The sequence below is a fragment of the Aphelocoma coerulescens genome, unplaced genomic scaffold, assembly GCF_041296385.1.
Source record: "Aphelocoma coerulescens isolate FSJ_1873_10779 unplaced genomic scaffold, UR_Acoe_1.0 HiC_scaffold_140, whole genome shotgun sequence".
Lineage (NCBI taxonomy): Eukaryota > Metazoa > Chordata > Aves > Passeriformes > Corvidae > Aphelocoma > Aphelocoma coerulescens.
The window spans coordinates 239,955-264,337 of NW_027183492.1; the positions used below are offsets into that span (position 1 = coordinate 239,955).

Consider the following 24,383-nt stretch of genomic DNA (forward strand, 5'->3'; position numbering starts at 1 on the left):
GGTCCCGGACGCCTCCTTAAGGCAGAGGGGGGAGGGGCGGCGGCCGGGGGGGGACGGGGCTAAAAAAAGGGGTGGGGGAGGGGCCGTCTGTGTGGCCCCACCCCCAAAATGGGAGGTGGGATCTCTGGGAATGGGGGCGGGGTTGGCACCGGTGTGGCCAGGGCGTGGTCAGGGGTGTGGTCAGTGGGTGTGGTCAGCAGGCGTGGTTGGGGGCGTGGTCAGGGCCGGCCCCGCCCGGCTGGCCGCGCCCGCAGCAGGACGCAGCAGGAGCTCAGGGCCCCGCCCGCCTTGGCGGCCTCGCTCAGGTCCAGCGGCACCAGCGACACCCCCGGAACCTTCTGGAACGCCTGGGGAGGGGCGGGGGGGGCCTCAGGGCATGGCCACGCCCTAAAATGGCTCCTTCCCATCGCCCCACCCCCACCCAGAGCCCCACCCCTTCCTGCCCCACCCACTCAAGCTCCTGCCCCAATCAGCCCCACCCTTTTTGGCCACGCCCCAGCCACGCCCCCGGCCACGCCCCAGCCACGCCCCAGCCACGCTCACCTTCTGGCTCTGCGGGAACTCCTCAGGCCCCCGGTGCACCAGGACCCCCCCCGGGAGCCCCCCCGGCCGCGTGAACAGACAGTTCCCGGCGGGGTCATCGGGCAGCGCCAGCCGCGAGTAGGGGTGGTCCGAGAGCTGCTCCATGGCCTGCGGGGGGACACGAGTGACCCTCTGACCACCCAAAAACTGACCCTGAGACCTGGCCCTCAGATCCCCCAAAACCACCCCAAAACTGACCCCGAGAACTGACCCTCAGATCCCCCAAAACCACTCCAAAACTGACCCTGAGAACTGATCCTCAGATCCCCCAAAACCACTCCAAAACTGACCCTCTGACCACCCCAAACTGACCCCCAGAACTGACCCCCCCGACCTCCCAAACCCCACCCCCTGACCCCCCCTGTGTTCCCCTCTGGCCCCTTGGCCCCCCACACCCCTCAAACTGACCCGCTGACCACCAAGCCCTGAGCCCCCAACTCGTGCCCTCCCCCAAACTGGGTTCCCCCCCCAAACTGGGATTTTTATCCCCAAAACCACAGCGTCCCCCCCTCCCCGTTGCCCCCCACCTTGATGGCCCTGCGGGCGCCGTCGCTGCTGCCGTGGGCGATGGTTTGGGGGGCGGCCATGCTGCAGAACCCCTTCAGCCGCCCCCCGCCCCCCACCGGCACCGTGGACACCGTGAAGTCCTGCAGGGGGGACACGGGGGGGGTCAGGACCCCCTGGAAACCCCAGAAACTCTGGGACCACCCCATAAATCCCCAAAACCTCCTGGGGGTCTCACCCTGAAGGCATCGGCCACGGCCTCGGCCCCGCGCAGGTTGGTCCAGGGAGAGATTCCCACGAAGAATTCCCGGCCTGGGGGGGGGAGCAGGGGGCGGTTGGGACCCTGGGGGATCCCAGAGGGTCCCGGGGGTGTCCTGGGGGGGTCGGGGGTCCCCCAAACTCACCGGTGAACAGAACATCCCCCCCGTCCAGCGCTGCCCCCTCGTCCGTCACCGACAGCACCCGGAGCTGGAGCTGCTCCAGCACCTCCCGGAGCCCCCCGAGCTGGGGGGACAGGGGGGGTCACGGGGGGGGGAGGGGACATCAGCCACGACCCCCCCCCTGCACCCACAGATCCCCCCCGGCCCAGCCCCCACCCCAAAAGGACCCCCATTCCCGCCCCCGCCATCCTGGGGGTCCCACAGCTCCTCGGCCCCCTCCCCCCCGGGGGTCGCAGCCCCCTGAGAGCCCCCCCCAAACCCCGTGTGCCCCCCCACGGTACCTCCTCGCGGCGGGGGGGCCCCGGCCGGGTCAGCAGCGCCGTCCCCCCCTGAACCACCACGAGCTCCTCGAGCAGCAGCGGCCGGAGCCCCCCCCGGGCCGGGGGCAGCTCCAGGACCTGCAGCCCCAGGCGCTGCCGCAGGACCCCCCCCAGGACCCCCCACTGCCGCCGCGCCTTGGCCGGGTCCGGGGGGGGCCCCGGGGGCGCCGCGACCCCCAGCGCCTCCTCCCAGGGGTCCCCCGGGGGGGGCAGCGCCCGGATCAGGGCGTGGGTGAAGTGTCCGAAGGGCTCAGCCATGGGACCCCCCCCCGGACGGGACCCCCGCACGGGCGGGGCTGGTTTGGGGTCGGGGTCAGGGGGAGTTTGGGGGTCAGAGGGAGTTTGGGGGGGTCTCACCGGGACCCCCGCCCGGGGGAGGAGGAGGAGGAGGGGGAGGGGGCGGGCGGAGCCTTCGGCCTCGGTGCTGCCGGAGCTGCGGGGGGGGGCAGTGCCGCTGATTAACGGGGGCTCATTAGCGCTAATTAACGGGGGAAACGCCCGCCCCCCCCCGAGCCCCACCAACACCCCAAAGAGCAGCCGGGGGCGTCCCGAGCCCCTCAACGCCCCCCGAGCCCCCCGGAACCCCCAGGGACCACCCTCGCGACCCCCACCCCACCCCAGAGCCCCCCCGGACCACCGAGACTCCACAGGGACCCCCAGAGTCCCCCAAAGTCGCCTCGGGGACCCCCCAAAGCCCCCCCCGGGACCCCAACCCAGGAACACGGGCTCCCAAAGACCCCTGGGCCCCTCCTCGAGCCCCCCCCCGCTGCTGCCCCCGAGCCCCGCCCCCCCAGGACCTCCCGACGCCCCCGGGACCCCCCGGGACCCCCGGACCCCCTCCCGGACCCCCCCGGACCCCCCTTACCCGCGGCCGCCCCGATCCCAGAATACCCCGCGGCCACGCCCACCCTCATTGTCCGCGCGGGGCGGGGGGCGGGGCCAGCAGAGGCCACGCCCCTCATTAAAGTGACCAGGCCCCTAATTAAAGTGACCACGCCCCTCATTAAGTGGCCACGCCCCTCATTAAAGTGGCCATGCCCCTCATTAAAGTGACCATGGCCCTCATTAAAGTGGCCACGCCCCGGGGCGGGGCTTTGCCTGGCCACGCCCCCGCGGGGGTCCCCCAGTGACGCCAGCACGGGCCGGTCCATGAACGCCTTTATTGGGGAGGGGGCTCGGGGGGGCCGAGGGGGGCGGGGAGGGGTCCTGAGGGGGTCCTGGCTGGGGGAGGGGAGTGTCACAGCATTCTCCTCATCAGCTCCTCGGCTTCCAGAACGTTCCGCAGCTCCGACTCCAGCTGGGTCAGCTGTGGGAGGGACACACGTGGGCTGGGACCCCACATGGGACCCCCCCCGAGCCCACCAAGCCCCCCAGCACCTCCTGAGAGCCCCAGGATCCCCCAACCCCCCTCCAAGCCCCTCTAGAGCCCCTCCAAGGCCTCCCCCAGCCCTCGATGCTCATCTGAGCCCCCCCAAGCCCCCCCGCTCACCTTGGCCGCGTCGGCCTCCTGCACATGGGGGGGCACCTTCTGGGCGTACCCGGGGCCCCCCCGCCGCTCCCGCAGCCGCTCCAGGGCCTTCTCCAGCTCCTCCCGCCGCCCCCCCAGCCGGGACAGCTCCTTGGGGGGGTCCACGACGCCCTAAAATGGGCAAAACCCCCCCAAAACGGCGTCAGTGCGGGGGGGTGATGATGCCATTGCGATGATGACGTCATGGGTAGTGTGATGACGTCACGGGGCACCCACCTTGAGCAGCAGGTGGACGGTGCAGCGGTCGGAGGCCACGGCCACGGCGCAGCCCTGGGGGGGCCCCTCGCCTCCCCCCAGCAGCCGCACCGCCCCGACCCCCCCCAGCGTCCGCAGGAGCCCCCGGCAGCGCCGGGCCCGGGACCCCCAGGCAGGGTCGGGGCACTGCAGGAAACCTGGGGGGACGGGGAGGGTCAGGGGGGTGGAAGCCCAGGGACCCCCCAGAGACCCCCACTGCCCCCCCTGCCCCACTCCGGGGGCTTTGGGGGGGCTGGAGGGGCCTCAAAGCCACCTGGAACCCCCCCGCCCACTGCCCAGCCCCCCCTCAGTGACCCCAAACATTGCCTGGATTGCCCGGGACCCCCCCACGAGCCCCCCGCCTCAATTAGAACCCCCCAAATCTACCCCCAGACCCCCTTTAACCATCCCAAGTACCCCCCAAACCCCCTTCGAGCCCCCCCAGGACCCCCCAAACGCCATTTCGGCCCCCCCGGGCCGTACAGGGGGGTCTCTGGCGGGTCAGCCCGTGCGCTGCCCGCAGGCTCCGCAGCGCCCGGACGATTCCCAGGACGAACTCCATGGTGGCCTCGGCCTCCTCATCCTGCCAGCAGAACTGCGGGGAGGAAATAGGGGGGTCAGGGCCAGAGACCCCCCCCCGGAACCCTCAAATTACCCCCGGGACCCCAAATCCCCCCTCAGACGCCCCCGGCCCCCCCCACCTGCTCGGGCTCGGGGAAGGGGGCCAGGCAGATGCTGGGGGGCGCGGGGGGGGGCGCGGGGGGGCAGCCGCTGCCAGAGCTCCTCGGCCAGGAAGGGCATGAAGGGGGCGAGGAGCCGCAGCCCCGCGTCCAGGCAGGTCAGCAGCGTGTCCCTGACGGCCTCCACGTCACCTGGGACAGTGTCACCGTCGTCACCATCATCGCCATCGTCATCGGCACCCCCAGAACCTCCCAGGACCCCCCCAAACCTCCCCAAATCCCCCGGGTTCCCCCCCAAACCCCCCCAGAACCGACACCGACACCGCCCTGGCCAGGCAGGGGGTCCCTCCCGGCCCCCCCGTCACCTGGGGCACATCATCATTGTCACCATCGTCACCAGCACCCCCTGAAACCACCCAGGGCCCCCCAGAACCCCCCCGGGCCCCCCCAGCCCGGGTGGTGACCGCGGCTCTCCCTTCCCCCCCTCACCTCTCTCCTCGTCCTCATCGCCGTCCCCGTCGTGCCCCTCCCCCTCCGGACCCCCTGGGACCCCCCCGGGCTGGGCGGGGGCTGCTCGGGCCAGCACTGGCTTCACACACTCCTGGGGGGGAAAAGGGGTCAGGGGGGGTCGGGACCCCCAGAGACCCCCAGATAACCCCAGAGACCCCCTCGGACCCCAAATAACCCCCAGAGACCTCCCTGGACCCCAAATAACCCCCAAGGATCCCCCAGAGACCCCCAGAGACCCCAAATAACCCACAGATAACCCAAATAACCCACAGGGACCCCCAGCGTTCCACAGGGACCCTCCATGACCACCCCAAATCCCCCCGAGCCCCCCCTGTCTGCAGCCCAGCCATGCTCCCACAGCCCCCTGTACCCCCCAGCCCCCAGCACCCCCCAGCACCCCCCAGGACCCCCCAGGACCCCCCGTACCAGGTAGACGTCGCACAGCTCGTACACCCAGAAGCCGTGCACGGCCGTGGTGGCCCCCGGGAAGTCGAAGCCCCCCAGGGCGGCCCCGCAGCCCTGCACGGCCCGGCTGAGGCGGCTCCGCACCCAGCGCTCGGCCAGAGCCCCCTGGGGACCCCCGGAGCCCTCCTGGGGACAGGGACAGCCGTCAGGGACACGGGGACGTCGGGGACATCGGGGGGACATCGGGGACACGGGGGGACATCGGGGGGACATTGGGGGGGCATCAGGGATACAGGGGGTCAGGGGGATCGGGGGACATTGGGAACATTGGGGGGACATCGGGGTCAGGGGGGTCAGGGGGATCAGGGGGACATTGGGAACATTGGGGGGACATCGGGGTCAGGGGGGTCAGGGGGATCAGGGGGACATCGGGAACATCGGGGGGACATCGGGGGGTCAGGGGGTCATGGGAACATTGGGGACATTGGGGGGACATCGGGGACATCGGGGGGTCAGGGGGACATGGGAACATTGGGGACATGAGGGTCAGGGGGACACGGGGGTGTCCCAAGGGTCAGCAAACCCCATGGGGGGGGAGGGTCTCAGCCCCATCATCGAGGTCCCCTCCCCCCAGGTGAGGACTGGGGGCTCCCACGGGGCTGGGGGGGGGTCAGGAGGGGTTTGGGGGGGTCTCCGGGGGTACCTGTGGGGCGGGGGGGGGCCGGTACCCCTCTCCCAGCGCCCGCAGCACGAAGCGGGCCCCGTTCCAGACCTTGTTACAGAAGTGCCGGTACCCCAAAACCCGCCCCACGTCCAGGTTGATGTCCCGGCCTGGGGGAACACGGGGAGGTCAGGGGGTGTTTTGGGGTGATTTTGGGGTACTCTGGGCCCTGTAGGCACAGAGGGGGCTGTTTTGGGGTGGTTTTGGGGTGGTTTCAGGTACCCTGGGCCGTGTAGGCGCAGAGAGCGAAGCGAAGCGCGTCCGTGCCGCACTCGGGGATTCCCTCGGGGAAGTCCCGTTTCTGGGGGGCAGGAGGGGGGGAGGGGGTCACTCCGGGAGGGGATAAAGACCTCCCAAAATACTCCCGGGACCCCCCACAGCCCCCCTCCCCCCACAGCAGCCCCCAGACCCTCCCAAGCTCCCCCCAGTGTCCGTCACTGTCCCTTGGAACCCCCTGGATCCCTCCACAGGACCCTCCAGGCACCCCAAACCACCCCCAGCCCCCTCCAGGCTCCCCCAGATCTCCTCCAAATCCCCCCAAATCCCCCAAGATCCCCCCAGGACCCTCCCAAGTCACCCCCAAATCCCCCCAGACCCCCCAAATTCCCCCCAGAGCCCCACCTGCCCCTCCCGGGCACGCTCCAGCTCCGCAGGGTCCAGGTTGCTGCTCTCCAGCTGCTGGTGCAGCTCCTGGGGGCACAGGGGGGGTTACCGGGGACCCTCGGACCCCTGGGGGGCTTGGGGGGTTTTTTGGGGGGGGGGTCAGGGGGTTCTGGGGTCCCACCTGCAGCGACACCCCCGCGATGACATCCAGGGGGTCGATGACGTTCCCCAGGGATTTGCTCATCTTGCGCCCGTGGGCGTCGCGGACAATGGCGTGGAGGTACACCTGGGGGGGAGGGGACAGGTGACACCTGGGGACAGGTGACGCTCCTGTGGGGGACAGGGACACACCTGGGGCATGGAGGTACACTGGGGGATGGGGGGGGACAGGAACAGGTGACACCCGGGGACAGGAGGGGACAGGGTCAGGTGGGGACAGGTGACACAGGTGGGGGGGACAAGAACACCTGCGGGACAGGATGGGGACACACCTGGGGGAGTCCCAGGAGAAATTTGGGGTTATTTTGGGGTGTTTTGGGGTTATTTTGGGGTGTTTTGGGGCCCACCTCGCGGAAGGGCAGCCGCCCGGTCAGCGCCAGCCCCAGCATCACCATCCTGGCCACCCAGAAGAAGAGGATGTCGTGTCCGGTCTCCAGCAGCGACCCCGGGTAGAACCGCTCCAGGTCGGGGGTCTGAGGGGACCCCAGAAATGAGACCGGGACCCCCAAATCCCCCCACGACTCCCCAGAGCCCCCCGAGCTCCCCCTCACCGGCTCAGGCCACCCGAAGATGGAGAAGGGGAAGAGGCCAGAGGAGAACCAGGTGTCCAGGACGTCCTCGTCTGACCAGGGACAGCAGTGACCACCAGTGACCACCGGGCACCAGCAGTGATGGCCAGTGACCACCAGGGACCACCAGGGACAGCAGTGACCACCAGTGACCGCCAGTGACCACCAGGGACAGCAGTGACCGCCAATGACCACCAGGGACAGCAGTGACCACCAGTGACTGCCAGTGACCACCAGGGACAGCAGTGATGGCCAGTGACCACCAGGGACCCCCTCTTTCTCCCCCCAGCTCCCCCTCACTCCTCCCAGTGCCCCCACTCCCCCCAGTCCCTCCCTAGTCCCTCCCAGTGCCCCCCAAGTTCCCCCCAGTGCCCCCCAACTTCCCCACCAGTCCCACCTTGCCTCAGGCTGACCAGTTCCGGGGAGACCCCAAAGGCTGCGGCCGCTTTGGCCCGAGCCTCGTCCTCGGAGTGGCCGCTGACCCAGAACCGATCGTCCTCATCCTGGGACCCCCAAAAAAACCCAAATGTCACACAGAGACCCCCAAATGCCACCCCAAAGCACCCAGAGACCCCCCGACCCAGAACCAGCTGTCCTCATCCTAGGACCCCTCAGAATGACCCAAATGTGACCCCCAAATGCGACCCAGAGACCCCCAGAGACTCTCCAGCGCTCACCCCCAGCCCCACGACATCACCCCCCAGCCCCATAGCACCCCCCAGCAGCCCCCCCAGCCCCACAGGACCCCCCCACCTGGCCAGGGGGCACTCGGGGGTCGTTTATGGTGACGAAGTAGGCGGGGATGCGGTGGCCCCACCAGAGCTGCCGGGAGATGCACCAGTCCCTGGGGGGGAAGAAATGGGGCAGGTGAGGGTGTGGCTGTGGGGCAGGGCTGTGGGGCAGGGCAGGGTCCGTGGGGTCTCACCTGATGTTGTCCATCCAGCTGAACCAGGTGCGGGCGTGGCTGGCCGGGTGCAGCCGCAGGTCCCCCCTGCGCACGGCGGCCGCCGCGGCCCCGGCCAGGCCCTGGCAGCGCACGAACCACTGCGGGACAGCCCGAGGCTCCAGCACGTCCTTGGAGCGGCTGCGGCAGGGGGACAGCGTCACCTGTGTCACCTGGTGTCACCCGTGTCACCCATTGTCACCTATTGTCACACACTGTCACCCACTGACCCCATTAGGGACGGCCCGCGGCTCCAGCACGTCCTTGGAGCGGCCGCGGCAGGGGGACAGCGTCGCCTGTGTCACCTGTGTCACCCATTGTCATCTCCTGCCACCCCAGAGTGACCCTCGGCCCCCACCTGCAGATGGGCACCACCATGGGGTTCTCGCTGACCCCCCGGAACAGCCCCCGCTCCTTGAGGGTCTCCAGCAGCGCCGAGCGGGCCTTGAACCGCGGCATCCCCTGGGGATGGGAGGGATACGGTCCTGAGCGCCCTCCGAGTGACCACGGCCCCCCTGAGCCCCGCCGGACTGACCACAGCCCCCTAGACTGACCACAGCCCCCCTGGACTGACCACAGCCCCCCAGAATCCCCACCCAAACAACCCCAGTACCCCCAAAATTACCCAAACCCCCAAAATCACCCAAATGCCCCAAGACCCCCTAAAATAACCCAAATAGCACCCAAACCCCTCAAATCCCTCCCATTTCTCCCCTCCCACAGGTCCCTCCGACCCCACAGGGGGTCCCGGCCCCACGACCCCCCAGCCACACCTGGAAGGGCGCGGGGACGTTGACCATGGTGCCGTCCTCGCCGATGACCGTGGCCCCGCCCAGCCCATGCCGCTGCCCCACCTCGAAGTCCGTGGCGTCGTGGGCGGGGGTGATCTTAACAGCGCCTGGGGGCGGGGCCGGCTCGGGACACGCCCCAAACCGACCAGGCCCACCCTGACCACGCCCAGGCCTGGCCACGCCCACGCTGACCACAGCCATGCCCAGCCACCACCCCCTAAACCACACCGCTTTAGGCCACATTCCTTGAGACCACACCCACCCAGGCCACACCCCTGAGCAGACACACCTATTAAGGGACACACCCCTAAATAACCACACCCCAAACTGCCACACCCCTCTAAGCCACACCCCAAAGCAGCCACACCCCTCTAAGCCACACCCCAAACTGGCACACTCATCTAAGCCACACCCCAAAGCAGCCACACCCATCTAAGCCACACCCCTCTAAACCACACCCCAAAGCAATCACACCCATCTAAGCCACACCCCAAAGCAGCCACACCGATCTAAACCATACCCCAAAGAAGCCACACCCATCTAAGCCACACCCCAAAGCAGCCACACCGATCTAAACCATACCCCTCTAAGCCACACCCCAACAGCCACATCCATCTAAGCCACACCCATCTAAGCCACACCCCACCCAGAAAAGCCACACCCCTTTAAGCCCCGCCCCGGCCCCGCCCCTCACCGGTGCCGAACTGGGGGTCCACGAAGGCGTCGTGCAGCACGGGCAGGCGCCGCCCCGTGAACGGGTGCAGGACATGGCGGCCCCGCAGGTGCTGGGGAGGGCGGGGCCATCAGGGACACACCTGGGCCTGGCCATGCCCACCTTGGAGCACACCCACACCTGGGCAGGCCCCGCCCCTCAGCAGGTACTGGGGAGAGGGCGTGCTTGGGGTGAAGCCCCGCCCCCCCAGGTGACCCCAGCCCCGCCCCCACCTGGTACCGGGGGTCCTCGGGGTGCACGGCCACGGCCTCGTCCCCCAGCATCGTCTCCAGACGCGTCGTGGCCACCACGACCTCGGCATCCTCCCCCTCCCCTGGGGGGAAAATGGGGCAGAGGGTCACCCCATGGACCCCTCAGGGACAGAGAGACCCCAGAGAGACTCCCAGAACCCCCAAACCCCCAAAAAACCCCAACAGACCCCATAGAGACTGAGAGACCCCTCAGAGAATCCCCAAACACCCCCCCAGAGACCCCTCAGACCCCCAGAGACCCCCATGAACACCCCAGACCCCCCCTCATTTACCGGCCCCCTCCAGGGGGTATGCGAAGGCCACCAGGACCCCGAACTCCACTGGCTCCTCATAGCCCGGCACCCGCAGGAGGGTGCGGCCCCCCAGCTCCCGCTTCTCCACCTGGGGGGGGGGGAGAACAGACCCCGGTGAGACCCCCAAAAACACCCCCTGCACCCCAAAACCCCCCAGACCGCCCCCAAAACCTCCTGGGTGCAGGAAGGGAAGCCCAGTCCTGGGGATCCCTGAGTTTCTCCCTGCCCCAGGGGTGTCGCAGGGGGTTTTGAGGGTCCCGGGACAAGTTTTTGGGGTGTTTTGCGGGGTTTTGGGTACCTCGATGTCGGAGATGGCCGAGCGCAGGGTGCAGCTCCAGTGCACGATGCGGCGGCTCCGGTAGATCAGGCCCTGCTCGTGCAGCCTCACGAAGGCCTCGGTCACCGCCCGGCTCATTTTCTGTGGGGTCAGCGGGTTCGGGGCGGGGGGGGGTCAGGGGGTGCTTGGGGACCCCCAGAACCCCCCCTGGAGCCCCCCACTCACGGGGTCCATGGTGAAACAGGCGCGCTCCCAGTCCATGGAGGCTCCGAGGCGCCGCAGCTGCTGGTAAATGCGGTCGCCCTTCCTGGGGGAGGGAGAGCCTGTGGGGCCGGGGGGCTTTGGGGTGGGGAGGGGGCTGGGGAGGGGTTCAGGAGGGGCTAGGTCACTTTGGGGCCACTGTGGGGTCACCTTGGGACACCACGGGTGATTTTGGGGTCACTCTGGGATGCTGTGGGTCACTTTGGGGCACCATGAGTCACTTCGGGGTTGCTTGGGTTCTGTGGGTCTCTCTGGGGTCACTCTGGAGTGCTGGGGGTCACTTTGGGGTCACTTTGGGGTCATTTAGGGGTGCCATGGGTCACTCTGGGGTTGCTCGGGTTCTGTGGGTCTCTCTGGGGTCACTTTGGAGTGCTGGGGGTCACTTTGGGGTCACTTTGGGGTCATTTAGGGGTGTCATGGGTCACTTTGGGGTCTCTCGGGTTCTCTGGGTCTCTCTGGGGTCACTCTGGAGTGCTGGGGGTCACTTTGGGGTCACTTTGGGGTCATTTAGGGGTGCCATGGGTCACTTTGGGGTCTCTCGGGTTCTCTGGGTCTCTCTGGGGTCACTCTGGAGTGCTGGGGGTCACTTTGGGGTCACTTTGGGGTGCCATGGGTCACTCTGGGGTCTCTTTCAGGTCACTCCACAGTGCCAGGGGTCACTCTGGGGCGCCGTGGGTAGTCACCGCGCAGCCGCTCAGCGGTCAGTGGTCACTCACTCCTCCTTCCAGCGCCACACCTCCCCCAGGAAGGCGTCGCGGCCGAGCTGGTGCCGAGTGACCCCTCGGGAGCGCAGCAGGCGCCGCTCCACGACCACCTGGGTGGCGATGCCGGCGTGGTCACAGCCCGGCGCCCACAGCGTGGTCAGTCCCCGCATCCGGTGCCTGTCAGGGACATTGGGGACGCTGGGGACGCTGGGGACACTCCCCGGATCCCCAGTGGTCACTGGTAGTCGCTCCTGTGTGTGCCCGGCGGTCGCTACCAGTCAGTGGTCACTCACCAGTGGGTCAGTGGTCACTCACCAGCGGGTCAGCGTATCCTGGATGGCCACGGTCAGGGCATGGCCCAGGTGCAGCGTCCCCGTCACGTTGGGGGGGGGGAGGCACATCACGAACACCCCCCGGGGGTTGGGGGTGTCCAGGGAGCGCTGGGGGGGCATGGGGGAGTCAGGGGGGCTCGGGGACCCCCAAGGACCCCCCAACTGCTCCCCAAATCCCTTCAGACTCCCCCAGGACCCCCCCAAACCCCAAATTCGAGGCAGAAGAGCCCCTCCTTCTCCCAGCAGCTGTACCCAGACCCCCCAGGCCCCCCCCGGACCCCCACTCACCCCACACTCCGGCCGGAAGAACCCCTCCTTCTCCCACCAGCTGTACCAGGCCGCCTCCACGTAGGCAGGGCTGTAGCTCTCGGGGAGGGGCCCCCCCACATCTGGGGAGGGGTCCCAGGGGGGTTAAATGGGGCTCAGACCCCACCCCCAGACCCCCCTGAGCCCCCAGCCCCCCCCAGCCCTCCATGTCCTCCCCCAGACCCCCCTGACCCCCCCCAGACCCTGAGAACCCCCCTGAGCCCCCTCTGCACCCCAAAGCCCCCCCCAGACCCACCTAAAGCCCCCCCAAACTCTCCCAATACCCCCCGTAGCCCCCACAGACACCCTCACAACCCCCTCTGAGCCCCCCCCAGAGCCCCCAAACACCCCCAAATGCCACTGGAGCTCCCCCGACCTCCCAAAGCCCCCCATACCCTTCTTGCAGCCGGGGGGGGTGGGGGTCTCATAGCGCAGCCCCTGCAGCTCCCGCCGGGCCCGGCTGGGCTTGGCCTTGGCCTGAGCTTGGGCCTGGGGGGGCACGGGGAGGGGTCAGGGACCCTCAGAGACCTCCAGGCACCTCCCCAGAGACCCCCAGGGACCCACCCTAGCCCCCCCTCACCTGCAGCTCCCGGTTTTTCTCCTGTTTCTGCTGGAATTTCTCCAGTTTCTCCCGTTTCTTCGCCTCCTTCTTCAGCTGCGCCGCGCTCTTGGCGGGGGGGGGTCTCGGCCTGGCCCGGCCCCCCCGGACCAGGACCCCTGGGGACCCCCTGGGGTTGCTCCTCTGGGGACAGCGAGAGTGGGGGGATCACTCTTTGTCCCCCTCCAAATCCCCACCCGCCGTGGCCCCCCTCCCCACACTCACCGGGGGTCCCGGGGGGGGCGGGCGTGGGGCCCTCCCCTCCGCAGAGCCGCACGTCCCCCAGCTCTGCCCGGAACTCGGGAAGCCGGACACAGCCCAGGAACCAGCGAGTGACCGCCGGGAACGGGGCACGGGAGGGGGCATCCAGCACCTGCGGGGGCACAGACGGACATCGGGGGGGCACAGGGACATGGGGGGGGCCACAGGGACATCAGGGGAAAGGAGCTCAGAGGGGTCATGGGGACAAAAGGGACACGGGAGGGTCGGGGAATGGCACAGGGGGTCGGGGGGATCAGGGATGATGGGGGATGGCGGAGGGGGGGAATTCCTGGGGGTCCTGGGAGGATTCGGGGGGGTCTCACCTGTGTGAACGGGGCCAGCAGGGCGCAGGCCACGGTGACATCAGCCAGGGTGACGCCGTCCCCCACCAGGAAGGAGCGGCCGCTCAGGTGGGCCTCGAGAGCCCCCAGCCCCCGGCGCAGCTCCTGCAGCCCCCGGGCGCGGGCCTGGGGGGGGCACGGGGGGGTCAGGGACCCCCGAACCCCCTACAACCCCCCATATCACCTCATATCCCACCCGCAGCCTCCCCACCCCCATTTGTCACCCCTCAAAAACCCCCAGGCCCCCCCCTCACCTCGGGGCCCCTCCAGGCCAATGTCTCCCCCTGTCCCCACCCCCAAATCCTGCCTGTGCCCCCTCCCCATCCCGTCTGTACCCCCCATGTGTCATCCCCAGGCCCCCCCCTCACATCGGGGCCCCTCCAGGCCAATGTCTCCCCCTGTCCCTCCTCCCCATCCCCTCTGTACCCCCCCTGTGTCACCCCCCCTCTCACCTCGGGGGGCCCCCCCAGCGCGATGGCCGCGGCCGTGGCCAGGTCGCCCTCGGCGAAAGCCACCCACTGTCGCACCAGGGCGGCCTCGGGGGGGGCCGTGCCGCGCAGCCGGGGGGGGCTCAGGAAGAGCGCGGCGGCGCCGGGGCCCAGCAGGGCCCCCCCGGGGGTGCGCAGCGCGGGCAGCGCGGGGGTCCCGGCCGCGGGGACCCCCCCGGGCACCCGCTCCACGCGCGGCGGGGGGCCCGGCCCGAAGCGGGCGGCGATCAGCACCCGGCGGGCGGCGGCGTCGGCGGGGGGAGGCGGCAGCAGCAGCACCGGAGGGGCGGCCATGGCTGGGGGGACAAAACGGGGGGGGCTGGCGGTCACCGGGGGCGTCAGGGCTGCAGGTGGGGGGGCCGGGAACCCGTGCCGGGCGGTGTTTAGGGGTCCTGGGAGGTGCTTGGGGGTCCCGGGGGGTGTTCGGGGGTCCCGCGGGGGGGATCCCGAGCGGGTTCCGGGGGTCCCGGGGGAGGCTCAGGGCCGTGGCGGGGGGGCCGTGCTGTGGGGAGCGCCGGGGGCCGGTGCCGGGCGGTGCCGGTGCAGGGGTCTCGGGGAGCACCTGGGGGGCACCGAGGGAGAATTGGGGGTCCCGGGGGGAAGATCCCCGGGGGTCACGTGGCCTCCCCGCCTCCCCCGGTACCTGAGGCGGCCGCGGCGGGAGGAGACACGTGGGGCGGCGCCTGCGGCGCATGCGCAGAGCCCCGCCCATCTCGGCCTGCCATTGGCTGGCGCTCGCTGGCTTGGGCGGAACCTCCGGTGTCACCGAGCGTCGCGGAGCGAGCGCCGCACCCTCCGCGCTCTGCGCCCCCCAGCGGCCCGGCGGTGCAAACCCTCCGCGACCCCGAAAAATGGGGGGTGGGAGATACCCAAAATCACCCCAAAATCACCTCAAAAGCACCCAAAAATCAACCCCCAGCCGACCGGGAGAGCCACACACACGCAGAACAGGGCAGGGGGCGGGCATTTATTGGGGTTGGGGAAATGGGCCGTGGGACTCCCTTGAATTTTGGGGCGTCCCCTCGGATTTGGGGAGGGGTCCCCCCGGATTTGGGGGAGGGTCACTGCTTCTGCTGCAGCGCCTCCTTGCGCGCCGCGTCCTGCAGCAGCTGCGTGTCCACCTCGTCGGCCGGGAGCTGGACATAGCGAACCACGGAGCCACGGATGAAGCAGTTCTTGACCGAAAGCTGGGGGGGGGGAGCAGAGACCCCCTGAGACCCCCGAATTCACTGAGACCCCCCCTCCGATCCCCTGAACTCACCGAGACCCTCCCAAAATCACTGAGATTCCCCCTGAGACCCCCAGGCCCTCTCTGCCCCACCCAGAACCCCCTTAGGCCCTCCCAGCCTCCCCCAGACCCCCCGGACGCCCCCCGACCCCCCGGACCCCAGACCCCTCACCATGTGCGGGTACTTCTCGGGATCGGTGACGCTGATGTCGGTCAGTTTGATGTTCAGGTACTGGGGGGGGGGGGGGGGGGGGCGCAGGGGGGGTCAGAGGCCTCTCCAAAGCCCCCCCAGACCCCCCCGGGGACCCCCCGGGGACCCCCACTCACCTGATCGACCGAGTGCAGGGTCCCGCAGATGCTGCGGAGAGACACGGGGGGGTTTGGGGGGACCCTGGGAGTTTTGGGGGGTCGCAGGGGGGTCCAGGGGCGTTTTGGCGGGGCCGTTGGGTGGGGGATGCACGGGGGGGGCTTGGGGGTCTCTATGGGGTCCCCGGCGGGGGATATGGGGGGGCTTATGGGGGGTCTATGGGGGGTTTTGGGGCTACCGGGGGGGTTCCTGAGGATGCCCATGGGGGGGTCCCGGAGAGTTTTATGGAGGGTCTGGAGGAGTCCCTGGGGGTCCGTTCGGGGGGGGGTCTGTGGGGGTCTCTATGGGGTCCCGGGGGGGTTCCGGGGGTCCCGAGCCTCCCCCTCACCTCAGGTCGTTCTTGAGCTCCACGACTACGTCCTTCCCCACCAGGGACTTGAAGAAGGAGTAGAACAGCTGGGGGGGCACAGGGGGGGTCAGGGGGGCTTTGGGGGGTCACGGGGGGGCTCGAGGGTCCTGGGGGGGTCCTGGAGTCCGGAGGGGTCGGGGAGCGGCCCGGGGCGATCAGAGGAGGAGCATGGGGGGGGAAGGCGGGGAGGACAGGAGGGCCGGGGGCGTCCCGGCGACACGCGGGGGACACAGGGGGGTCCCGGGGGGGGAACACGAGAGGGTGGCGGTGGCCGCGGGGAAGCTCAGGGGGGTCCCGGGGCGGGCCAGGGGGTTCAGGAGGGGTGGAGGGGGGGCCAGGGGGACACGGGGGGTGCTCGGGAGGATCGCGAGTCGCGGGGGGGGGCGCGGGGGGACCCCGAAACCACCCCCGGCACCGGGACCCCGCTCACCATCGCTGCCCGCCGGAGCGCGCCACGCAGGCCCCGCCCCCTTCCGCCGCCACCGGGGCCACGCCCCCCGCCCGCTCCCCGCCCAATCCCCGCCCGCGCTCCCCGCGGGCCCCGCCCCCGCCCCGCAGAGGCCCCGCCTACTCACCGGGGCCACGCCCACCCGGTGGAACCACGCCCCCGCGGGGGTGGCGGGAAATGACTCACCCGCCCCCGGTCCGGGTCAAAGGTCACGGGGACAGCGGGGACACGGGGCTCCCGTGACCCGAGTGACCACAGTGACCCCCCTGTAACTCCCCTGTGCCCCCCCTCAGGGACCCCCGCAATGACCCCAGTGACCCCCGGTGGCCCCCCCGTCACCCTTCTGTGACCCCCCGTGACTCCCCAGTGACACCCTGAGAGCCCCTGGGACCTCCCAGCCCCTGTCCCTTTGTCCGCCCTGTGTCCCCCAATGTCCCCACATCCCCTGTCCCAAGACCTCCATGTGCCCTCTCTGTCCCCATGTCCCCTCCCAGCATCCCCATGTCCCCCTGGCCTCAATATCCCCCTGTCCCCAAATCCCCACATCCCCCTGTCCCCCCATGTCCCCCTGCCCTCCATGTCCTCAAGTCCCCGCAGTGTCCCCAAGTCCCCCCAGTGTCCCCAAGTCCCCGCAGTGTCCTCATGCTCCCCCACATGTTCACATATCCCCATGTCCCCAAGTCCCCCCCAGTGTCCCCATGTCCCCCCCAGTGTCCCCATGTCCCCCCCATGTCCCCCACGTGTCCCCTGTCCGCGTGTCGGTCCCGTGTCCCCTCCCCAGCCACCCCCACCCACGCGGGGCCGGGTGGGGACCGGGAGAACCGGCCCCACTGCCGGTGATGGCACCGGCCCCGTCACCGACCTGTCACCGACCTGTCACCTGCCCCTGTCACCTGCCCCTGTCACCTCCCCGGCCACGGGGATTTAAGGGCGGCCCCAGGGCCACCCCGGCACCGACGGAGCTGCCGGTGAGTGGGGACGGGGACCGGGGACAGCAGGGACAGAATGGGGACAGGGAGGGGACCGGGTGAGGGGAGGACAGGGACACTGGGATGGGACGGGAACAGGATGGGGACATTGGGACTGGGTTGGGCACGGGGATATTGGGATGGGGACAGGATGGGGGACATTGGGAGGGGGATGGGGACAGGACAGGGACAGGGTTGGGGACATGGGGACAGAGGGACAGGTCAGGGGCATTGGTATGGGGACAGGGATGGGGACGTGAGTGGGACAAGGGGAAAGGTCAGGGACAGGGACGTGGGGACGCAGGGCTGGGGACAGGTCAGGGACGTTGGGAACATGGGGGTGGGGACACACGGACAGGGTGGGGATGTGGGGACAGGATGTGGGGACAGGGCTGGGACACGAAGGATGTGGGGATGAGGACATGGGGATGGGATGGCGACAGGGACATGGGGACACAGGGATGGGACAGGATGGGGACAGGGATGGGACAGGACGGGGACATGGGAACAGGGATGGGGATGCAGGGATGGGGACACACGGATGGGGACAGGGAGGGGACAGGGATGGGACAGGACGGGGACATGGGAACAGGGATGGGGACACAGGGATGGGACAGGACGGGGACACAGGAACAGGGATGGGGACAGGGATGGGGACACACGGATGGGGACAGGGAGGGGACAGGGATGGGACAGGACGGGGACATGGGAACAGGGATGGGGACACAGGGATGGGACAGGACGGGGACACAGGAACAGGGATGGGGACAGGGATGGGGACACACGGATGGGGACAGGGAGGGGACAGGGATGGGACAGGACGGGGACATGGGAACAGGGATGGGGACACAGGGATGGGACAGGACGGGGACACAGGAACAGGGATGGGGACAGGGATGGGGATGCAGGGATGAGGACACAGGGATGGGGACAGGGAGGGGACAGGATGGGGACAGGGAGGGGACACGGGGACAGAAATGGGGGGAATAAGGACGGGGGCATGGGCAACAGGCAGAACCCAGGGACGGGGGGCAGGATGGGGTGGGGGCTGTGTCCCCCCGATGTCCCCGCTGATGTCCCTGCTGATGTCCCCGCTGTCCCCAGGGATGTGTGCTGGTGCCCAGTGTCTGCTGAACCTCCTGCGCTGGGTCTGGGGGGTCATCAGGGGCCTCTGGGGGGGCCACGGAGGTGAGGGGGGGCCCATGAGGGGACACTGGGGGGGCACCCAGGGAGGGGACAGTGACACGGGAGGACCCCCGGGACCCGCGGGTGGGGGGCACCAAGAGGGCACCTGGGCAGGGGGGGTACGGGGGGGGTGTGCGGGGGGGGGGGGGACGACAATTGGGACCCCCGGGGGGAGGGGGAGGCACGCATGGAGGGGGCGGCCCTGGGGACACGGGGGGGGTCGCGGGAGGGGGAGATGACCGGCCCGACATGGGGGGAGAATGGGGGGGGGGGGGTCAGGGATCAAGGGCGGGGCTGGGGTCAAAGGTCACCGCTGACCCCCCCTCCCCCCTCCCCCAGCGACCCCCCCGCCCCCCGCGGCCGAGAGGACGACGATGGTTCCGGGCAAGGAGGACTGAGACCCTCGGGACCCCCCCGGACCCCCCCGGCCCCCCCCCGCGCTCGGGATGAAACAAAGATTTAATTAGAAAATTAAACAGAAAATTCAAAATTAAATAGAAACTGTATAGAAAAAGAAATCAGAGATCCAACAAAAAGTTAAACGAAAATAAAAAATATATAAACCCGAATAAAGCTGAACAAAAAACAAATAAGAAGGAAACACTAAATAAAAAATCCAATAAAATTTATGAAGAAGCGAAAAATAAATAGAGAATTTAATCTGAAAATTAAAGGAAAGATTGAGTTACAAATCAAAGAAAAACGTTGATTACAAAAGTCAAATAAAGGATTCAAACACTTCAAATACCCCGTAAATATTTAAATTGTCCCGACGATGAATCCCTGTTGGGGTCTCCTCCCTGCAACAAATCCCGACAATTCCCGTGCTGCGCCCGCGGAATTCCCGGCTGGAATCGCCGCTCCCGGACCCTTTGGGGGATTTTGGGGTGCTTTTGGGGCCGGGGGAAGAAACGACGTCGCAAGCCGGGATAATTCCCCAAATCCCCAACTTTCTGACCTAAACTGGTCCCTGTTCTCCCTCGCCAGGACCTGGGAATACCCCGGGAATCCCGATGGATTTCTCCCCATCCCGATTTTCCCCCCCAAACCCGTTTTTTTTTTCCCCAGTTCCGATTTATTTTCCCCCATCCCGATTTTTCCCCCCAAATCCCGGGTTTTTTCCCCCTCGGGGTAGGAAAGGGTTAAAGTTCCGTGTCCCCCCTGGTCCCCGCTCGGGAACAAAGCCGGGAATGTCCCGGTGGGATTGGCCCCCCCCCCGCGCGACATTCCCGGGATTTTCGGGGCCGGGGGGGGATCCCTGAGCGCCACCCCCGCCTTTTCTCAGCGGGACGGACCCAAACCCGAGGGAATTCATTAAAAATCTCCGGTTTTGTCTCTCGCACTGGGGCAAGCTGGGGGAAAACTGGGGGAAAAACCCAGAATCGGGGTTTCGGAGGGGTTCGGTTGGGATTTTTTCCAGGGAAAAAGGGGTCCCGGGGCTTTCCCCCCCCCCGCGCTCGATGGCCCATCGGGAGCGGCTGATGGACCATCGGGACAGGCCCGCGGGCGCCGTTGTCACCTGGGGGAGGTCATTGTCACCTGGGGGAGGTCATTGTCACCTGGCGACAGCGCGGGGGGAGGGAGGGAGGAGTTTTTCCAGCATTCTCCCTTTTTTTTTAACCCACATTCCCCCTTTTTTGGCCCGAATTAACCCGTGCTTGTCCAGGATCCGCCCTCCTTTGACCCGAATTCCCCCTTTTTTAATCCAAATTCTCCCTTCCTTGTCCCAAATCCCCCATTTTTTGACCTAAATCTCGCTTGTATTTGACCCGAATTCCTCCTTTCAGACCCGAATTCCCCTTTTTTGTCCCAAATCCCCGGAGTTCGATGCCTCCCGGACCTGGGGGTCTCCTCCATCCTCGGTGGTCCCTGCACGGCTCCACGACATTCCCAAGACATTCCCACGACATTCCCACGATATTCCCGCGACATTCCCACCTCCCTCCACCGTTCCCGCCTGGACCCACAGCTCCCCCCTCCCCCCCCAAGCCCACCTTCCCTCGAGGTGGGGGTCCCAGCGGGGCCGTGACGTAGAGATGACGTCACTCGCCCCCCGAGGCCGCCCCCTCCCCCCCGTCCCCCGGCGCCCGCAGGTCCCGGAGCCTCTCCGGGAGTTCGGGACCCCCCAAAGACCCCCCAGATTCCCCCCAAAAGACCCTCCCAGAGCTCCCCCCGTCATGACCGAGCCGCAGGTAGGGCTGGGGGGAGGGGGGAGCACGTGGAGGGGCTGGGGGAGTTGGGGGGGGGCTCCGCATCCCTGAGGTGGAACTTTTTAATTAATTTATTTATTTTCCGTTTTCTTAAAAAAAGTTTTTTCCCGGTTTTTGTCTCTTAATTCGGGTTTTAAAAGTTTTCTTAAAAATTTAATTCTCGGTTGTTTCATTTTATTACACTTGATCTTATTCTATTTTACCTTGTTTCATTTTATTTCATTTAGTTTTATTTCATCTTATTTTATTTTGTTTTGTTTTATTTTGTTTTACTTAATTTTATTTCATTTCGGATTAGTTTAGCTTGTTTTACTTTATTTCATTTTATCTTTATTTCATCTCTTTTTATCTTATTCCATTTTATTTCACCTCGTTTAGTTTAATTTAATTTTACATTGTTTTCTTTTCTTTCATTTAAATTCATCGGGTTTTTCATTTCTTTTTTGTTTGGGTTTTAAAATTTCATTTTGTACCGGGCGTTGAATTTCCCATTTTCGTCTTTCAACATTTATTTCTACCTCCGCTCTTTATTTTCTTCTCTTTTAAATTTCGGGGTTTTGGATGCTTTTTGGTTGCCGTTTTTTCTTTTTTCCTTTAAATTTTGGGTCTTTTGCTCCTTTTTTCAATTTCCCCCCCCCCCGCCCTCCCCAGGTGCCCGAGGTGCTCCAGGAGGTCACGGTCACCACCGAGCGCCCCCCCGGCTCCCCGGAAGGTTGGGACCCCCCCCAAAAATCCCCCCATGCCTCTATTCCCCTTTACCCCTAAATTCCGCCCCCCCGCCCCCCATCACACCCTCAAAATCTCACCCAAAACGTCCCCAGATCTCCCCCCCGGGGATCTCCCCTGTCCCACGGGGTTCCACCCCGCGGGGGCTCTGGGGGGCTCCGCTGACCCCCCCGCTTTCCCCGCTCCCCCGCAGGAGCCCCCGACTGGGCCCCCCCGGGGGGCGTTTGGGGGGGTCCCGGCCAGGACGAGGAGGAGGAAGAGGAGGAGGAGGAGGAAGAGCGGGCGAGGCCCCTCCTGCGGCTCTGGGGGGCCTGGGGGGGCTCCGGCGCCTCAGGTGAGGGACGGGGAGGCACTGGGGGGCCTGGGGGTATCAGGGAATTGGGGACACTGGGAGGGACTAGAGGGCACTGGGGAACTGGGGGGAACTGGTGTGACTGGAGGGGATGGCAACTGGTGTGACTGTGGGCTGGGGGGGTGAAGGCAACCCCTTTTTGGGGTGATTCAGTCCTTTGCTGGGCTCCTCAACCCGTTTTTCGGGGTGATTCGATCCCTTCTGGGGATGTTTCCACCCCTTTAGAGCGTTTCAACCCCTTCTCGGGCACCTCGACCCCTTTTTGGGGTGGTTCAGCCCTTTTTCTGAGGTGATTCAATCCCTTTCGGGACACTTCAGCCGCTTTTTGGGGCATTTCAACCCCTTCTCGAGCGTTCTGTGGCACTTTAACCCTTTTCTGGGAGTGATTCTGCTCTTCCTTTGGGGCACTTCAACCCCTTTTTTGAGCGTTTCAAGCCCTTTTTTGGGCTGACCAAACGCCTTTTCACGGCGCTTCCCTCCTGACCCCCGTTCCCAGCCAGCTCTAGACACAAACCCCCTTTTCCTCCCATTTCTTCCCCCTTTCCCCCCCCATTTTCTCCCCCATCGCCCTGCAGACGACGGGTGGCCGAGCGCTGCCGAGGCCGAGAGCTCCCGCGACGGCTTCGAGGATGCCGAGGACCCTCGGGGGACGCCCCGGCGGGACCCCCCGGACCCGGTCCGCCCCACCTGCGAGCTCTGCGGGAAAAGCTTCACCTCGGACTCGTCCCTGAGCCGCCACCTGCGCGCCCACCCGGGCGGGGCCCCCTTCAGCTGCTTCCGCTGCCGCAGCGCCTTCCCGTGCGGGGCCGCGCTGCGGGAGCACCTGGGCACGCCGTGCCAGCCCCGGCCCCACAAGTGCCGCTCCTGCCCCAAGCGCTTCGCGTCTGCCCGCTCGCTGCAGAAGCACCGGCGCGTCCACCTGGACGGGGCCCTGAGCTGCCCGGACTGCGGCAAGACCCTCATGTCCAAGGCGTCGCTGGTCACCCACCGGCGCATCCACACCGGGGAGCGCCCGTTCGCCTGCCCGGACTGCGGGAAGAGCTTCATGGCCACCAAGTCACTCAGCAAGCACCGGCAGTCGCAGCACAGCGCCGGCGGCTTCATCTGCACCGACTGCGGCAAGAGCCTCTCGTCGCATCCCGCGCTGGTCACGCACCGGCGCATCCACACCGGGGAGCGGCCCTACGAGTGCCCCGACTGCGGCAAGGGCTTCATGGCCGTCAAATCGCTCAGCAAGCACCGCAAATCCCACCGGGACGGGGCCGCGGGAGCCGCGGGAGCCGCGCCGTGCCCCGAGTGCGGCGACAGCGGAGCGGCCGCGCCCTGCCCGCACCGCCGGCGGCCCCTCGGGGACAGCCCCGAGCGCGGCTCGGGGGTCCCGGCCGCCCCCCCGGCTCCGCTGCGGCCCCTCGGGGACAGCCCCGAGGTCCCGGCCGCCCCCCCGGCTCCGCTGCGGCCCCTCAGGTGTCACCGCCACGCGTGCGAGGACTGCGGGAAGGCGTTCCGGGACGGGGCCGCGCTGCGCCGGCACCGGCGCATCCACACCGGGGAGAAGCCGTACGGCTGCACCGAGTGTGGGAAGAGCTTCCGCGCCAGCTCCAGCCTCGTCATCCACCGGCGCATCCACACCGGCGAGAAGCCGTACCCCTGCTCCCACTGCGCCAAGAGCTTCATGTCCAGATCGTCCCTCATGAAGCACCTCCGGACCCACCTGCGCAAAGAGCTGCCCGAGGGGCCGCGGCCCTGACCGGACATTCCCGGCGCCGCCGGGTGGGGCCCAGCCCTGGATGTTGGGTGCCGAGCCCCAGGGATCGTTCGGATTTCGGTGCCTGCCTCAGGGACTGATGGACAAATCCTGGGTGCCCACCTCAGGGATTGATGGAAGAATTTGGGTGCCCGCCTCAGGGATCGACGGATGGAATTTGGGTGCCCACCTCAGGGATTGATGGAAAAATTTGGGTGCCCGCCTCAGGGATTGATGGAAATTCGGTGCCCGTCCTGGGGCTGGAGATGCTCCTGTACATCCAACTCCTCTTTTAGAGGCGAAAAAGCCTTTTTTTACCTTCCCACCACCACAACCATTCCAGTATCCAAAGTGGAGGTGCCGGAGCCGGGGGGAGTCTCTGTTCCCCTGAGGGTCACTCCATCTGGATTGTGTTTTTATGGATATGGCGTGTCCCAAACCCGCGTTTCCTTCCCCAATTTCCCCTGCTCCAAAATGAGGTGAAATAAAGCAGAATTGGGATTTTGGGAAAGTGGGGTTGTGACTTGATGGCTCACGGTTGGGATGGGAATGTGGGACCCCCATGGGGACAAGCTCCCCTTCCCCAGGAGCCCATCCTGGGGGGCTTCAGAGGGACCCCGGGGTGGGGAGGGGTTGGGAAGGTGGGATTGGGGTGAAATTCGCCCATTGTGATGATGCCGAGCCCAGTTCCCCCCTGGTTCCGTTCCTGGGGAATCCCAAAAATACGGGAGGAGAGCTCCTCCAGGTGTGGTGCCCCCTCGTACGCGCTCCAGCTGCTCCCAAAATTTGAATGGCAGCGGTGGGATTCGAACCCACGCCCCCGCAGGGACTGGAGCCTTAATCCAGCGCCTTGGACCGCTCGGCCACGCTACCCTGGAGGGGGCGGGGCAGTGCCCCGGCATCCGACCCAAA

General features: G+C 67.3%; 4 protein-coding genes and 1 non-coding gene across 5 annotated transcripts; 1 reads left to right on the plus strand and 4 right to left on the minus strand.

The window, feature by feature from the left end:
* Positions 1–40: 40 nt before the first annotated feature.
* On the minus strand, positions 41–2,734 carry DDAH2 (DDAH family member 2, ADMA-independent). Its single transcript, XM_068998631.1, has 7 exons — positions 2,712–2,734; positions 1,808–2,279; positions 1,491–1,590; positions 1,325–1,398; positions 1,110–1,229; positions 544–690; positions 41–347 (listed from the first exon to the last, which is right to left on the minus strand). The coding sequence occupies exons 2-7, from the start codon at positions 2,102–2,104 to the stop codon at positions 219–221; spliced, it is 867 nt and encodes a 288-aa protein (XP_068854732.1). The 5' UTR covers positions 2,105–2,279; positions 2,712–2,734; the 3' UTR covers positions 41–218.
* Positions 2,735–3,035: 301 nt separating this feature from the next.
* On the minus strand, positions 3,036–13,514 carry VARS1 (valyl-tRNA synthetase 1). Its single transcript, XM_068998604.1, is given in 31 exon segments — positions 3,036–3,152; positions 3,336–3,485; positions 3,591–3,766; positions 4,092–4,203; positions 4,310–4,360; positions 4,362–4,480; positions 4,778–4,889; positions 5,225–5,389; positions 5,907–6,034; positions 6,147–6,225; positions 6,546–6,614; positions 6,709–6,813; positions 7,094–7,219; positions 7,298–7,368; positions 7,713–7,818; positions 8,069–8,159; positions 8,241–8,399; positions 8,617–8,720; positions 9,032–9,156; positions 9,744–9,834; positions 9,995–10,095; positions 10,306–10,414; positions 10,625–10,744; positions 10,829–10,910; positions 11,581–11,745; positions 11,884–12,008; positions 12,189–12,289; positions 12,602–12,695; positions 12,787–12,948; positions 13,030–13,177; positions 13,389–13,514. Coding segments are annotated over 31 exon segments (3,456 nt in total). The 5' UTR covers positions 13,430–13,514; the 3' UTR covers positions 3,036–3,083.
* Positions 13,515–14,839: 1,325 nt separating this feature from the next.
* LSM2 (LSM2 homolog, U6 small nuclear RNA and mRNA degradation associated) lies at positions 14,840–16,325 on the minus strand. The gene is made up of 5 exons (XM_068998633.1): positions 16,269–16,325; positions 15,818–15,885; positions 15,450–15,480; positions 15,295–15,354; positions 14,840–15,081 (listed from the first exon to the last, which is right to left on the minus strand). Exons 1-5 carry the CDS (start codon positions 16,269–16,271, stop codon positions 14,956–14,958), a joined length of 288 nt encoding a protein of 95 aa, XP_068854734.1. The 5' UTR covers positions 16,272–16,325; the 3' UTR covers positions 14,840–14,955.
* Positions 16,326–20,616: 4,291 nt separating this feature from the next.
* Positions 20,617–23,474, plus strand: LOC138100773 (zinc finger protein 497-like). The gene is made up of 4 exons (XM_068998646.1): positions 20,617–20,631; positions 21,301–21,361; positions 21,569–21,709; positions 22,303–23,474. The coding sequence occupies exons 1-4, from the start codon at positions 20,617–20,619 to the stop codon at positions 23,472–23,474; spliced, it is 1,389 nt and encodes a 462-aa protein (XP_068854747.1).
* Positions 23,475–24,262: 788 nt separating this feature from the next.
* On the minus strand, positions 24,263–24,344 carry TRNAL-AAG (transfer RNA leucine (anticodon AAG)). The gene has a single exon. It is a non-coding gene; the product is annotated as a tRNA-Leu (tRNA).
* Positions 24,345–24,383: the final 39 nt, after the last annotated feature.

Bases quoted from the DNA above. Each gene is read 5' to 3' on its own strand.
- LSM2 (XM_068998633.1), bottom strand. The intron at 15,481-15,817 runs GTGAGGGGGAGG...GTCTCTCCGCAG, and splicing joins GAGCTCAAGAACGACCTGAG to CATCTGCGGGACCCTGCACT. The intron at 15,082-15,294 runs GTGAGGGGTCTG...CCCCCCCCCCAG, and splicing joins CCGAGAAGTACCCGCACATG to CTTTCGGTCAAGAACTGCTT.
- LOC138100773 (XM_068998646.1), top strand. The intron at 21,362-21,568 runs GTTGGGACCCCC...GCTCCCCCGCAG, and splicing joins CCCCCCCGGCTCCCCGGAAG to GAGCCCCCGACTGGGCCCCC. The intron at 21,710-22,302 runs GTGAGGGACGGG...ATCGCCCTGCAG, and splicing joins GGGGGGCTCCGGCGCCTCAG to ACGACGGGTGGCCGAGCGCT.
- DDAH2 (XM_068998631.1), bottom strand. From the start codon at position 2,104: ATGGCTGAGCCCTTCGGACACTTCACCCACGCCCTGATCCGGGCGCTG. The intron at 1,591-1,807 runs GTACCGTGGGGG...CTGTCCCCCCAG, and splicing joins GGCCCCCCCGCCGCGAGGAG to CTCGGGGGGCTCCGGGAGGT. The intron at 691-1,109 runs GTGGGGGGCAAC...GTCCCCCCGCAG, and splicing joins GCGCCCGCAGGGCCATCAAG to GCCATGGAGCAGCTCTCGGA.